The 16166-nt window shown below is 39.6% G+C and overlaps 1 protein-coding gene across 1 annotated transcript in view; it reads left to right on the plus strand.

Moving 5' to 3' along the window:
* Positions 1-2184: 2184 nt before the first annotated feature.
* MTPN (myotrophin) overlaps positions 2185-16166 on the plus strand; it is a 35160-nt gene continuing 21178 nt past the window's right edge. The window contains exon 1 of the mRNA XM_042890448.1: positions 2185-2342. Within this exon, the coding sequence (XP_042746382.1) occupies positions 2271-2342 (72 nt within the window). The 5' untranslated portion in view covers positions 2185-2270. The remainder of the gene's footprint in view (positions 2343-16166) is intronic.

Raw genomic sequence — 16166 nt, forward strand, 5'->3', positions numbered from 1 at the left:
GGAAAAGACAACTAAGGATATCTATCCAGTCCAACCATCAACCCACCACCATCAAGCCCACTAAACTATGTCCTTCAGTGCAACATTTATCCTTTTCTTGAAAATCTCTAGGGAAGGTGATTCCATCACCTTATTGGCAGACTATTCCAATACCTCACCACCCTTTCTGATAAAGAAATTTTTTCCTAACATCTAAGCTGAATCTCCCCTGACACAACTTAAGGCCATTATCTCTCATCCTACTGCTATTACCTGGAAAAAGAGGCCAAACTTCACATCACTTTAATGACATTAGTAGAAGGAATGCAAACAAAATCATACATGCTCCAAAACTTTTCAACTTATAAGTGAAATCACTAAGTGCTCTGACTAAAAAAGGTATCCATTTTTATCTCCTTGTGAGTAATATTATGGCTATTTCATATAAATACTGTTTAACTCCTATCAAAAGTCTGCAGATCTCTACATATTCAACATTTCTACATTCAGAAATGCAATGAAAACACAGAAACATCATGAGCAGAGTGGCAATCTTTACTCCCCAACAGAAACACAAATTTTCTTTGGCCAGGGAGCACCCTTTCTTTGTTATTAACAATGCCATAATTACTTTTTACATCATCTAATAATGATAGCACAAGGGGAAAGGTAAAAGATAGGCGATTCAGATATTAGGAGGAAATTGGGGATTGTTTAGTCTGGAGAAGAGGAGGCTCAGGGGAGACCTCATTGCACTGTACAACTTCCTGAAGGGAGGCTGTGGTGAAGAGGGATTTGGCCTCTTCTCCCAGCCAATGAGCAGGACAAGCGGCAATGGCCGCAAGTTGTATCAGAGGAGGTTTTGGTTAGACATAAAGAAGAACTATTTCTCTCAGAGAGTGGTCAGGCACTGGAATGGCCTGCCCAGAGAGGTGGTAGAGTTGCTCTCCCTGGCAGTGCTCAAGAGGCATCTGGATGACATGCTACATGATATGGTTTAGTGCTTGTGGTGGCAATGATGATGAGGAGACGATTGGACTGGATGATCTTATAGGTCATTTCCAACCTTGTGATTCTATGATTCTATGAAATTCTTTACTTAGAGGGCCATGAGGCACTGGCACAGGCTGCCCAGTGAAGCTGCGGGTGCCTCATTTCTGGAAACAAGGCTAGGTTGGATGCAGGGCCCTGGGCAGCATGAGCTGCTGGGTAGCAGCCCTGCCTATGGCTGGGGGATGAAACTGGGTGGGCTTTGAAGTCCCTTTCAGCCTAAGCCATTCTACAACTCTATGAATTTTTAAGCAGTGTTGTACTTTCTCAGCACGTTGCCAGACTGGGCGCAGTCACAGCAGCTCCAGGGGTGTTTGGGATGATGTTTGGTGGTTAGGAAGAGCAGCTGCCTGCTGGCAGTCAGGTATGATTCACGTAACAGGCCGTGTTCTCCATATGCAAAACATGCGGTTTGAATAAGCAGATGCAACCACCAAGTGCCAGCCTATTAATTAATGATCACATACTTCCTTTTATGTCTAGCCGCTCGTGTTTTTCAGTATTATGATCATTATTCACAACGTGCTCAGCGCCCCGGGTGTTGTACGACAGATAAACCTCCCCTCAGAGAGAACACCCAAACGTGCAGCGCCTCGGGCAGCTCTGGCACAGCGGGAGGGAAGCATAGCGTCGCCCGTGTCGGGCTATCACAGGGCTCATCCCGCGGCCGACCGACTGCCCACGGGCGGCCCGGCGAGACAGCCAACGGGACCCGTCGCCATAGCAACCACCGGATGGCTGGAGGCGGGGCCTGCGGCGGGGAGAGGCCGCGGGAGCTTAGGGTGCATGCGCGGCACCTCTTCTTCCCCTCCCCCCTCCATCCCGGTCTCTCAGGGAACAGAGGGATGCTCAAATTGGGCGCATGCGCAAAACGCAATCGGAGGCAGCCAGCCAACGGCGCATGCGCTCCGCGTCCCGTTTCCCCCCCCCCCCCCCCGCCGCGTGGGTGTGCCGGCGGAGCGGGTAGGGGACCGCGGGGGGCTGAATGGAAACCGGAAGCGGAAGTTCCTCGCGCCAGTAAACCGCTTTTCTCTCCAGTTAGGCGGCTTCTCCCGGGCTGCCCCGCTCCCGCTGTGCCGGGCCCCAACCGTCCCGACCGCTGCCGGCTAGCTGCCCCGCCCCGCCCCGCCCTGCCCTCTACGGGAGGGGTTCCCGTCCCGCCGCCCTCGCTCCCTGGAGGCGCTACCGGCCCCTTGTCACCTCGCCCGCCCGCCCGCCTGCCTCTCCGCTCGGCGGCCACGATGTCCGACAAGGAATTCATGTGGGCCCTCAAAAACGGGGACTTGGATGAGGTGAAGGACTACGTGGCCAAGGTTAGGAGGCCGGGGCCGGGCGAGGCGGCGCTGAGGAGGGAGGGATGTGCTGGGGGGACCCGGGGCCAGCGGAGGGTGGCTCCCTGGGCGAAGGGCGACCGGGAGCCGCCGCCCGTCTGGGCACGGCTGATGCGGGAGCTCTGCGCTGTGCCGAAGCCCAGGCAGCGGGACGTTCTTCCCCTCCCCCCCGGAGGCCCGCTGCTTTCTGGCCTTCCTCCTTGTCGCTCCGCCGCCTTGTTGCCCTCCGGCCCCGCCAGCCCGCTGCGTGTGGCTGCCTGGCTCCTCAGCCCGTGTCCCGATCCTGCCTTGCTGGTTTCGTGTGTATGCATATGTGCGGCCTCGGTTTGGTTACCCTCTCTGTGCCTCAGGGCTCATCCCTAATAGGGTGATGCTAAGCTACCAGGTGTGCTAAGGCTTAGTTTATTAACCTTCTGTCAAGTGGCTTGAGATCCAGTTAGAGCAAGTGCTACAGGAACAGTTGACACATATGTAATGGCTGAAAAAAAGATCTATCGACATGTTATTTAGATGGCTGGATCCTGTCCTTGTTTGTCTTCAGTTGTCAGTGAGTTTTGTGGGAAAAGTCTCTGTATAAAAAGGCAATACAGTGTTTTGGAGAGCCTTTAGCACTCAGGAAGTACTGTTGAGAAGCTGTTACATCATAGCAGATATTCACAAAGCTCTTTGGAATAATTTCATTTACGTAATTTACATAAATTACGTAATTTAACTGTAATTATTTAGATCTCTGAAAAACTTAATGACTGTCTTTGGCAACTTGATGCATGCTGACATACCTTCTGATGACTTAAGTTCTTCCTGCTCCACTTGTCAAGTTTCGTCCTGAGTTACCCAAACTTGTAGCACTCTTGGCAGAAAGAAATGTGTACAAGTACTTCCAGCTGCTTTAGTACAAAGTCCAGCAGCTTAGCTTGAATAGTCCTCTCTGACAATTTCAGCTAAGCTATTGGACTTTGCGTCAAAGTAGCTGTATGCTCACATGCTCTGCTTTATCTACGAAGTCCTAGAGGTGATAACAAAGAATAATGTTATTCCACTTCAGCTATTTGTTAATGGTCTTGAATGTAACTATGTCAATGCAAATAGTGACACTTCCTTGTTTTCCTTTCTTCTTTGATGGCCTCCACGGGGTTTCAGCTGGAGCATTCTGTTCCTGCTACAGAATTTTACAAGAATTACATATATAGATCTACAGAAATTGCTGCACTGTAGTGTTTAATGGATTCCTGTGTGTCTATTATTGAGACAGAAAGTTTGCCAGTAGCCATCTTGAGTCAGGTTATATCAACAAGACCACTGCACTACTAGTTAAAAAGATTTTTATTTTTAATATTCTCACCCTTCCTGAAAGATAGGATATAGCTGGTATAGCAGATGGATTTCTTTCATCACTTTTCATCTGCTTCAGTGCAAAGTCAAATACTTTGTTTATTCTGCTACTGCTTGAGCCATCCTGGTGGATGCTGTATTGAAGAGACTGAAGGTCATCTTCGACATGCTCAAATGGGGTAGAAACCTTAAAAAGAGAGATACTGTTTAAGGTTACTTTACTATAATAAAAGAAGCCTACAATTCTTGAATGATTATACGTTTTAGAATGGTTTCAAATGTAGAACATGAATAAACCTTGGAAATTCGTGATCTAATCTTTTTCAACCCCACTTACAAATAGGGTTTTTTTTATTGTTAGCTGCTAACCATCTTATTTGCCAATAAAGCAAGATGTAAAATGTTTTCTTTCAGTCTGTTATGTTTGTCTGACAGATGGGCTAGTAAACTTTTAGTCTGGTTTCCTGAGGAAACAAAGCTTATAAGAGCAAGTTTTGGCTGACCTCTTCCTTAGTAGTTTGTTAATCTCTTTGGTCAGTTTCTGATAAGTTTTACAGGAACAAGGGTTTCCAAAGGTATTAGTGGTTTTGTGAAACTAAATGAAAGAGGAGGAGGCAAAATGTGCAAGGGTGAGCTTACATTTTACTAGACAAAAGGAAACATATGTTGAGGAAGGGCGAGAAGACTCCAGAGTCCTCTGAGTGTAGGAAAAGCCTCGGTTAGTATTTCACCTTGTCGGTTCCTAAATTGATGAATTATGTGAGGGTGAATATGACTTGATACCAGTTCTCAAAAGAATACTTTCTTCATTTTCCATGTTCTCTTTTCACTGCCTTATGCATGACTGTCTTAAGTATGATTTAATGTTCTGGAATTTTATTGAGTTACAAAGCTTGTACTGGTAGGAATTTCCTCTCCATGTGATGTGAAAAGTGATCATGCATATCTTAGTTAGCATCTTCCTGAAATTCTAACTTTCTTATCCTTTTTTGGGATTTTTTTAGTTCCAATTTCTTTTTCTTTCCTTTAGTCCTTGTTCTAGTTTTATTTTCTCATTACTTGAATTGACAGAACAGCTTGTGTTCTTTTGGCTTTGTTGCCAGTTACATCATAAAGTTCTTCATCTTTGGCTTTGTGTAATATAAGTGTTAGATCCTGAAATATTAACCAAATGACCTGAGTTTTAAAAATAAAAGCATGAATGGATGTAATCAATGAGACTGCAAGAGTTCAACCCTTGGCAATGAATTAAACCCTTTCTTTCACTTGTGTGCTGTAAGTTACAAATAATATTGTCTTTGGAATCATTAGCATCTTCTATTTCACCTAAAATTTGTTTAGAACATACAAAGAAGATAGCCTAATGACTGTCAGACTGTGATTCAAACATTAGGGGAAACGTGATGTATAATGTGAAAACCTTTCTTTTCAATGGCTGTGTTTTCTCTTCTTTACATGGAGAAAGTTTCTGCCAGTTTAGTAGATGAGTGAAGGGTACAGAGGCAGAAGGAAGAGTCTCAATGTGTGCTTTATTCTGTGTAAGGAAATCTTGTATTCTTCTAAAGATTCTGTCATCAGAAACAGCATCTTCCTTAAAAACAGAAGTTCTGAGGGGTGGCAGTGAAACAGACAGTTGCCACGTAATATTGCTTTGTTGCTTTGCAAGGGAGTTTTTAGTGCTGCCAATCTGTGCTTTTGGAAGACACAGCTGGCTTCTACTTGATACAAATGTGAAAAACTATTTGTATCGTTTGAATAATCCTGAAAGGCTTCTTTCTTTTCAGTAAGAAACATTTCATTAGTCTCTACATTTCTAAACTTGTATCCTTGTAAATTCTTTATGGTAAATGTTAATTTCTACAGATATACTGCAATTAGTGTGTTATGCTAGCTGTTAAGTATGGTGTCATCTATTTTTACTATGACTAGATTAAAAAGTAGCTTTTACTGTTTGCTTTCTTTGATATCTTTTTTAATATAGCCAGCATATGTTGCCTTCAGAGGTATCTTTGCAGGGTTGGGATTGAAGGAATTCTGCACTCTTCCCACATACATCCACTCAAATGTTTCAAATTCCACAAGAAAGCAGAAGCTTTCATAGGAACAGATGAATCAAACGTGCACTCAAATGGGTGAGGAGTACCCACGCAGATTAGAGAAATTTGCTTCCCTCAAGGGAGGAAGTGGGGTGTTTAAAAAGCACTAGTTAGAAGAAGGGCAGGCTATATTAAGCCCACAGAACTTCTTAACATGTGTGGCATTTGTGCTTTTCCCTTTCTTTATCCTCCTTTCCTCTGTGGAATGACAAGTTACATAACTGTTTAACACGACTTCTCTATCAACGTGCAAGTCTTCCACTTAGCAGCTAAGCACGATTTCTTCTGTTCAGTCACTAGGGAACAAAGATTTTGGTAAGATAAACCTGATTTTGTAAGAAAGAGGCTACAATAAGTGTTTTCCTGGAGTAATTTAGTCTTCAGTGGCTTAACTGAGAATTCTTCATGAGCTGTTGTAATCCCCTACATTGTTGCTTCTTAATAGTAGCACTGCTTACAGATGTATCTGGCATATCAGCTAACCTAATACTATAAGAAGATAGAGCAGTCTACCAAACTGAAAGTACTGTATTCTTACTGCTCAGTGGACTGGAAAGTTGAAGTAGGCCAGAAGTGTTATGTGTTTAGAAAAACATACATGCTGTGCTTGCTTACTGGGCATTCCTGTTGGGGTGGGGGGAGTCTTCATTTTAACTTTCTGAAGAAAAGAAAATCAAAAAGCTAGAAGGACCTTCAGTAATTCAGGTGGAAAATGGAGCAATGTCCTTCACAAAACTGTGATACTATATAAAGTCTTGCAATTAAGGATATAATGATATTTGAATGGATGTGACTTGAGAAATGAAGTTTGCTACTGCAAAACTGATTGGAGAGACTAAAGCAATAAGCATGATTTAGAAATAGGTTTTTGTGGAAACGACAGCGGTGAGATTAGTGAGTGTTCAAATCTGTTGTGGAAGGGCAAGAAAGAAGAGACATATAAACCTGGGAGGGGCAAGGAGAAATAAAAAGCTTTAACTTTTTTGAGAGTAGCTTCTTTTCTTTTGAGTATCCATTGAAATCATTTCTTACTTCTAAAGCAACAGACTAAATGAAAGGCTATTGTATGCAGGTGGAATATATGAGTTGGAAGTTAACCACGTTCTGAATACACTGAAATCTACCTTAGCTCAGCGTGGTGAACGCTGAAGTTCGCTTTGTTATTATGCCTGTATTGATACCTGGTTTGCCTCCTGTATGGAGGTGGTTACTATGCTTTAAAGTGATGGGATCTTGAAAGACTGCTGGATTACAGCGTCATGTAAAGGAACCAGGCAGCTTTGCTGGGACTCGTTTGGAATAGCACTGGAGCTGCTGGTCTGAGGGTGTCTCTAGTGGAGCTGCTCTGTGTTGTTGTTCCCCAGTATTCTTGCACTACATGGGGTTTTGCTGTATTCTAGACCTGTTATTTTTCTCAATAGCAGTTACTCAAGTGTGTTGGAATGTGGTTGCTTAAGATAGTGTAATTAAGCAGTAAACTAACCTGAAAATTGATATTCAGTTCGTTCTGTCAATCTAAGTGTGTTAATCTAAATATTTCTTTTGTGGAACCGTGCAGTTGCTTGCTAGTGAATGCCCGTGAAGGGGTGAAAGAGAGGCTGTTAACAAGTTCTGTATTCATGAGAATTGTTCTTAATTAAAACACTGAGAATGTACAAGAATATTTTTCTAAAGTACACAGCACATCTGGTGCAGTAAGACGTGTACAGGGTCAATGAAAAACACCCTTTCAGTGTGGCTGATTAGTTTCCCTAGTGTGACTTGAAAGAGTCCGAAGACATGAGCTCTTTGCCTGTGTATTATTGGTTTGTGGGGTAACTAACTTATGAGGTGCAAAGAGGGCCTGTTTGCAACTGTGTAGTGGCCTTGAGTTGCAAACTGTGATCGAACTAGTCAATTCTAAATTGTCTAGTTCTTAATTGTTTAGGGATGTGTTGACTTTACTGTTTGTACGTAATAAATGGAGTTCTGAAGAACTTGCAGTGAGGTATGTGAAGCATAACATTAATTGATTTATTTTTTTCCAAAGCTGTATGTGCTGCCTCCACTGAATCTTATCAATTAAGACAGCACTAAAAGGGGAAAAAAATAGGATGAATGTCAGCAAAGTCACCCCGACTTAACATAGAGTGTATCAGCCTGGGACAAATGAGTCTGTTAAACTGTAAACCTGACATTGCGGTGGAATTCATGGCTCGCTGACTGGATGGGCGTCCTAGAATCCTTGGATGTGTCAGTTTCCTGCCTTAATTAAAAGATTAAATCCTCCCTTATTTGTTTCTCTTTAGGCTGTCGTTATACTGATGTACCTAATTGCAGTTTGAATGCATATAATTGCTGTTTGAAAAAAAAAAAAGTGTGATCAAAACTAGTTTTGAATAACAGTGAATTAATTTGAATTTTTGTTGCTGAAAGCTTTGCTACTATATTCAATTCCCTAAGTGAGAAGAAAAAAAACCTATTTCTGCTGTGGGTAAATCCTGTTTTGTCTGAGTCTTTATTTTATATGCCACTAGCTATAAATTAGGAACATATTATGAATAACCATTAGAAAACTCTAGGTGTGGGAAAAATACTTTTAGAACCTCCTTTTCTTCTCAGCCTTCTTCATTCTATACCCAGTTTTCTTTCTTGTATCTTTTTTCTTTGTTAAATCTGTCTGTTTTTTTATATAAGCTCTTATGTTTTGATTCACATAGTTACTGTTGATTTCAACAGGAGTGCAAATGGAAGATGAGCTAAGCTTCTTAGAAATGCAAAGTTCTGCAGTGGTCTGCATCTGGAGTCATTGGTGGCAAGTTGTGTTAGATGTGAAGATTGTCTGGATATTGTGGAATTGGTGAGTTAGGCGGTCTACATAAGTAAAAATGCTGAATGAGTAGGTCTTGTAGCACTATAAAAATGCACGAGTACAGAATTACAACATGAAGGTCAAATAATTTACTCAATAATTTTTAATGCTTGAGGAGAATGTAATGGACTCGGAAATACGGGCTTCACAAGTCCTGTAATGTTTATGAGAATAAAAGGAGTTGTAAAGATGCATCTGAAAGGTCGGAAGAGGAGACAGAGAGAAGAAAAAGAAAGGCTGGGGATGTATCATATTTTATTACTTCAGTCACATATTCATTTTCTTGTATGTCCCTGTGTTCTTAATATTTTTTCTGGTTTTATGTTTATGCTAATATGAGCTTCTGGGGAAGCATCCAGATGAGAATGTGAACCAAGCTACTGCTTTTACCTACCTTGCAAGCTTTCAAGACTCAAGGTTTTTATAAGTTGTTCTTAATTTTTCTTCTGTATGATGGGATATTGCTGGGATATTGCTTTTTTACATACCCATACTTCTCTATGTGAAGAATTAGTTGTTGTTTGAGTAGGAAGATCTTCTACTCAAACAACACTGTTACAAAGACAAACGCATTAACTGGAATTAAGTGCCAATAATCACAGAATGGCCTTGATTGAAAAGGAGCACAATGATCATCTAGTTTCAACGCCCCTGCTATGTGCAGGGTCGCCAACCACTAGGATAATTGAGCAGTCTGTTGCATAACAGTTGTTTTTGTTAGAAGTTGCAGTTTTGGCAGTTTTAAACTGGTGGATGTTTTTCTGCTTTAGCTTGTTGTTAGGAGGGGCAGGTATAGGTTATCGTGACTGATATTTTACTGAATGCTGGAATGCTCTTTTCTTTTTATTGCAAATTAATGCTGAAGCCTATGTTGATTGTGACCACCAATGGTGAATTCCTCAGTCATATGCCAGAGGGGAGGGGAGGTATTGGTTTCCTTACAGTGTTTAAGACCAGCATGTGCAGTGCTCTCTCATTCAGTGAAGGTCTGTAGCTCTGTCTAGAGAAGTAATCAATATAAACAAGTCCTGTTGACTAAGATACAGTACTTGTTGTAATTTTGACTGGAAGCAAATTGTGTGATTTCTTACTGGATTTTTTTGTTGTTGTTGTTCTTTGTAAAAAAAGAAATTATATGATAAGTTGGTGTTGTCCTGAAAACAGTTGAAATCCTGATAAGGTAAAGAGAGAAAGAGAAATGTGATCTTGTGAATTCAGTATCATAATACATGTACGCATGAACATGGCTTTAAAGTATATCAGGGACTTGAATTCTAGAGCTGTTTGGCACTTGAGCTGCTTTTATGCTTTTAATGTTTTCCTATTAGTGTTTCGTGTGCAGCGTAGTTCTGAAGTTCAGTGAAGGTACGTAGCACACCAGAAGTCATTGCATTTCTCTGAAGAAAAGATTTTTGTATCTTTCTGCAACAAGAATTACAGTATCGTCTAGGCTTTTCTCTTTGCTTATATACATTTGCTGCCTTCTTCAGTGGTTACAGGCCAAAATGGAAATGGCGAAATCATTTTATTTGGCCTTCAGCTACACTTTGAGAATCAAATAGAGTAATTGCACGCAGTGGCTAATAAGCTGAACAGAGCAGAACATCAGTTGAAAGGTATTCTGGAGATTTGCCTGTCATACTCCCAGCCAAAGCTCAAAGAATATTCTAATATGTATCTAATAATGGAGACAGTTTATGAAATAGAATCGTGTGCTTGAAGTTTCTAATGAACTAAAATAGTCTTGATACTTACTGTTGAATGACTTTGCTCAAAAATCAGTCATTTATGAACTTGCTTTTTAACATGCTTATGGTCTATAAATTACTAATCAGTGTAAAAGAGGAAAGATGAGCTGGAAGGCCATTTAAGACAAAAGATAGAGCTGTCCATGGAACAGTTCACAGAATCACCAAGGTTGGAAAAGACCTAAAAGATCATCCAGTCCAACCGTTCACTTATTACCAATAGCTCCCACTAAACCACGTCTCTCAACACAACAGTTATCATCAACACAATAGTTATCATCAGCATATCTATTCTAAACAGATTTGCTAATGATTCTATGAATATAAATCCTGTAGGCAGTATCTGTTTTTTTGTTTGTTTGTTTGTTTGTTTTAAAGTTATTCTGTACTTACAGTTCTTAATTCAGGTAGTGCAATTGGAAGGAGGGAGTTTCAAGTCCTTATATTTACAAAAAAAAAAAAAAAAAAGAGGGGGAACAGGCAAAGAAAGTTATTTCCTTTGAAATGAGATCTGTATTTCTCTTTGAGCATACCCTGTTAAAGAACTTTGCAGGATCCTTCTTAGTCATGTAAGATGTTTGGGAGTTTCCTTATTTCTTAGGTTCCTAACTTCTTAAAACCTTCAGTAATAATATTTCTTTTGCTTGGCTGAAGTGTAGCTTAAGTTTTGTAGGTGGTTCATCTAAATATCTAAAATTAGAAGAGTTCAATATAAATATTGGTATGTTTTAATGGGAATGTTGCTGTAAAACTAAGTGCTGCAGATAAGTGGTTTGGAAGGCCATTGTATGAATCTCAATGCATTTCTTGGATTTTTGTAATCAAGTGTTTTATTTCCAGGGTATCTGTTTTTTTTTTTTTCTGATTTTTATTTTTTCAGTTGCTTCAGAATGTCAACAGAAGTCTACATAAGGCTTGGAGCTTTTGGAAGTCATTAATGGAAAGGTATATTTGTTTTTATACCTTTCTGTGTGATCAAAATGTAAACTCATGGTACAAAGCACAACACAACCAATTAGAGCCTTCTAATCTGAAAATTTATTTAAAAGTCAAACTTGATTGTTTTAAGGATTGATAGAACGTTGCATTTTGCCTTGAATGCGTTCCTTGTTTAGATGCTGGAGAAGGAAGTCATGCTTTTAATGCCTGATCCCAGTTATAAAGCCTGAATTCAGTATCTTTTTTAAATTGTGGCAGTAAATTCTGGACGGCTTGCTCATTTTCCCATTTATCCTGCCATCTTTATGGTGGAGTGCAACTTCAATTTTCAGAACTTGCATAAATCATCATGATTTTTTTTTGTTATAGTAGTAGTTTTTAGACCACATAATACAAATATCAGGGTGACATTGGTGGAAACTGAAACTCAGTAGCTGGCCTCTACTGTTCTCCTAGAAGGAAAACAGTAATTTCCTGTGCATTCTTTGGACAGTATGCACTGAGAATTTTAATACAGATATTGACATTGGTACTCTTACAGTAACTGAAAATATTTTCATTTACTTGCTAGCTCTGAATGAAGATTGGGTACTTAGTCTTTGTTCATCTGCTTTACTTACGAAACAATGGTCTAGCAATAGAAACTGTCCAAATCCTCCAATTAAACCCCTAGATGCTTTTATCCCTGACTTATTATTTGACCATAATATGAATGTGGAAGGAAGAAGATGCAGCACGTAACAATGTATTTTTTCTATCAAAATCTACTTTCAGAATTCCATGGTGAAATGATCTCATGTATTAAGTGTGAGTTTGTGTTAAAGTACATAAATGGGTGTTTTGTAGGAGGCTGGTCTGATTTGGTGTTATTCTTTGTCAATCTGCTGATAGTACAGTAGTGAATAACTTTCTGCTTCATGTGTTGTTCTTGTCTGCTGTTCAGCAGTCATCTGGCACCCCCTGAGGCCTAGAGTATTTTTCTGCTTGATACACCCTTGAAGTGGTAAATCCTCTAAATCAGATAAAAATGTAGCAATGTTGAAGCATAGACTCTGACCAATCACTTCTGGAGGAAAAAAAAATCCTTTTAAGGCCATCTCAGTGCTGTCTGTGAAAGTGGACGCTGTACTGTGCTCAGAGGACATGGTAATTAACATACCTTTTTAGAGTGAATATTTGGTTTTTTTTGTCAGATTAAGAGATATAGTTTTACATTCTGGTTATGATTCCTTAAGAATTAATTAAACAGTTTAATTTTTGATTGTGCTCCTGTGTTCAAAATCAAGCCTGACAGACAAACCCTGATTCTGTAACTAAAGCATTTTAATTTTATTTCCAAGTTCTAAACTTTTTTTCAGGTCAGAAAGACTTAAAAGGAGTATCTGATTGCTGACAGTTCAAATTCATGTTCTTGAATGTTTAGCACACCAACAGTCTTTGATTTTGATTTTAAGTAGTTCTTGTAGCCAGCAGGGAGAGGGAGATGATTGTCCCCCTCTACTCGGCTCTTGTGAGGCCCCATCTGGAGTACTGCATCCAGGCCTGGGACCCCCAGCACAAGAAAGATGCATAGCTCTTGGAGCTTGTCCAGAGGAGGTCCACTGAGATGATCAGAGAGCTGGAGCTCTTTTGTTAGGAGTAATAATACCTCTGGCTGAAACAGCTTATTCTGTCAAAACTAGTTGCTGCCATTAGTCAGAACTGTTGCCTAAGTAAAAGGTGAGTACATTTTGGGTGAAGCTTTTTAAAAGTGATTCATGAGAACTAAGAGAAGATGCAAAACTGGCCACTGCATTGCTGTATCATTACTTACTAATGCAAAGTGAGTGGTTTCCACTGTTTCTCGCTGAAATCTTAAATAGTTAAGAGTTTGGGGGAGAGTAACTACTTTCAGTAATGCAAATAATTCATACATATTCAAAGCTAGGATTGTAGCACAAGTTTCTAGAAAGTCTTGCTAGAAAACATTAGGTTTATTTTTGCTTTACGAAACTACTAATCAGGTTTTTGTCTCTTAAAAACACTGATAAAACAACTGAAACACAGATGGCTCTGTAAGTCAGTTTGTTTCTGGAATCGTATTCTTTTGACTGAGACAAAGGACTTCAGACTGCATTTGAGTACAGTGGATAAGCTAGAAACTTGTTAACCACTAACAAATCCTGAAAAGAAGGCTATTTAAATACCTTTTTGTTGGCTTTATGAAAAATAAGTGTAAGGATGCTTATAAAAGCTTTTAAGTATATTTAAAATACCATATCAAAATAAGCAAGATCAACATCAGGTTCATAATTCATTTTCTTAACTTGTGTTACCATTGATTGAGGCTTCTGTAAGGCAGAGGATTATATACATCAATGAGAAAATAGATACAATTTTTAAACATATTTGGTTCTTCATCTGTCTGCTCTGGTTGTACTTGCAGGAAAGTGTCTACTGGAGAAGACTTGTGGTATGATCAGAACAGGTATCTCTCGTACCACTGAGTCTTCTAGAGGAAGCGTCATGCTGAAATTCTTTGCCTGCTTTCAGCTTTTTAAATAGTGAATCTCAGATGGATGTTGCAGGCAAAGCTAATTGGAAAGACTAGATGTGAATTCAGAGCAAAGTGGAAGCTTGGCTGGCTGTACTGATGTCTGCAGCATCTTCCACAGAGACTTAACTTTGTGTATTCAAGAAGTTCCATTGTCAGCATCTGTTAGCTTGAACAGATAAGAATTTCTAGATCTTAAATTCTCCAAGTGGAAGCTACTATCCCACAAAGTAAATGTAGGTCACTTGCCTCTGTTCAGTTGTCCACAGAAAACTGTGGTCTGTTCAGGCCGCAGCTGGAAAACTTTTAGAACAAACAGCATTTGCTTCACCACTGAGCAGCAGCAGCAGTCTCTCTACTGCAGATTAAATGATTATTATAAATGCAAATTATTATAAATGCAGATTAAATAAACATTCATTTATTTAGTGGACTGAAAATAAGTAATTTTTGAAAATACAGAACATCTTAATGAAAACCAGGATCTTGCACAAAATTGTTCAGTTGCCATGGGAAACTAACTACTTGTAGTTACCATGAGTTGATTTCTTAGCCTTGGCAGAAATATACTGCTGTTTTTTTATCTGAAGAAATCTGCTCCAAAATCATAAACAATTTGCAAGTTACAAACTTATTCTTTTTTCCTTCCATTTGTCTCTTTTAACTTGACCCAACCTTTGAGTTATCAGTTACTTAAATGTTCTCCATATTTGCATTTCCACTTCCACTCTTAAGGTGAATATTGACCAGGGACAAGAGGGTTTCTTTTTTAATAAAAATAAAGTGAGAGAACATGATACTTAATATTCTTGTTGAGTAGAATATATAGAGGACACTAATACTTCTTTAGGTCTCCTCTGTTGTTTGCTGGATGGTTTTTGAATGCATCAAGTTGAGGATGCGTCAACTTGATCTTTTTGTCTCATCGAACTAGCTCTTAGTTTTGCAGTCCCTGAGTTGTTGTGTGTGGTTTTTTCTTCCTTTTACAGGAAAAATACATAAAAGTTTAATGCTCCTTTTTGGCTTGTGTAATGTGGTGGTTATTTGATCTCTTCTCTTGTTCCTAATAGATAAAAATTTCCAGATCTGTGAAAATAGTGGCTTGTTTGTACTAAACTGTTGTTCCAGTTAGCTTCAGGCTTGTATGAGGAAGATTGATGTGAATACATAGCACCTGTAGCAATTTAAAACAAAGTCTGTTTCAGTAGTGGAGGCAGATGTGTAACTTCTCTGGCCAGCAGAAACTGCTTCAGGCAAATACTCCATTTTGGTTACCAAGACAAAAATCTCCAGAGAAGGTTGTATAATGAGCTCCAGGTAAGAGACTAATTCGTTGTCACTACTAATTGAAGGTGTTTTGAGGCAGGAAGTCATTTTAATTCTTGAAAACTAGGAGCAAGTTTTTTCTGGGGGGGATTTCAATAGTTCTGGATTAGTGAATTTATTTTAAGAGTGTGTCTATCGGCAGTCTCAAAGCACCTGTGAAAGTTCTTGTAGATCTTAGTTGAATGGGCTTATACCAGAAGTCCCTTTCAGCCTCAATTCATGCATGACCCTGTATATCACAGAAGGAATGAAAGCTTCTTCTACCAAGTCAGTGCTGTTACTTAGACTCCAGAACTGTTCTCTAAGAGGAAGAAACTGTTAAACTGCAGTACCATCTTGAAAGGCTGGAATATTGTGAATGCTGTACGGAAGACTTAAAGTGCAGACTAGGTGAATAGTGTTATATAGTGAGCTCTAGTTAAGACCTTGTGTTTTATAACAATGTCAATGAACACATTTTACAGCAATATGTATTTTGGAACAAAGTACTGTCTACAAATCCAACTTTAATGTCAGCAGAATGTGAATCAGTTCATTGGCAGTCATTAGGTGAGACCTAGAGTTAGAGAATGGAAAATATAGACCACCTCTAGTGGCTGATTAAAGAAGATAAAAGCTTTCTCCAAGAGGTCACATGAGGAATCTAATCTTTCTGTGTATAAACCCCAGCAGTGTTTCAGTAGTGAGAAAACTGAGATAGTAGCACTTTGAGCTTTCAGCAGTAAACCTAAGCTTACTTTTTTATGTTGCTGAAAATTAAAAAATACAAGAGTTTTTGTTTGAACTCATTCTCCCACTTTAGTTCTGCTTTAGTTCAAAGGAAGTTACTTACGAACAAGGGTAGGTAGAGCTTGAGTTTTGTCCTCAAGCAACTGATTAATGGAAGAGCAATTAAGGAGAGGCAAGCAGTAAAATTTTCTGTCTATGATGGAAGATCGGGCTCCCTTTTTTGGTGTCTTTGAATATAGATGAAACAATACC

This window comes from Lagopus leucura, unplaced genomic scaffold (genome assembly GCF_019238085.1).
Source record: "Lagopus leucura isolate 7727_CA_CO unplaced genomic scaffold, USGS_WTPT01 Super-Scaffold_100159, whole genome shotgun sequence".
Lineage (NCBI taxonomy): Eukaryota > Metazoa > Chordata > Aves > Galliformes > Phasianidae > Lagopus > Lagopus leucura.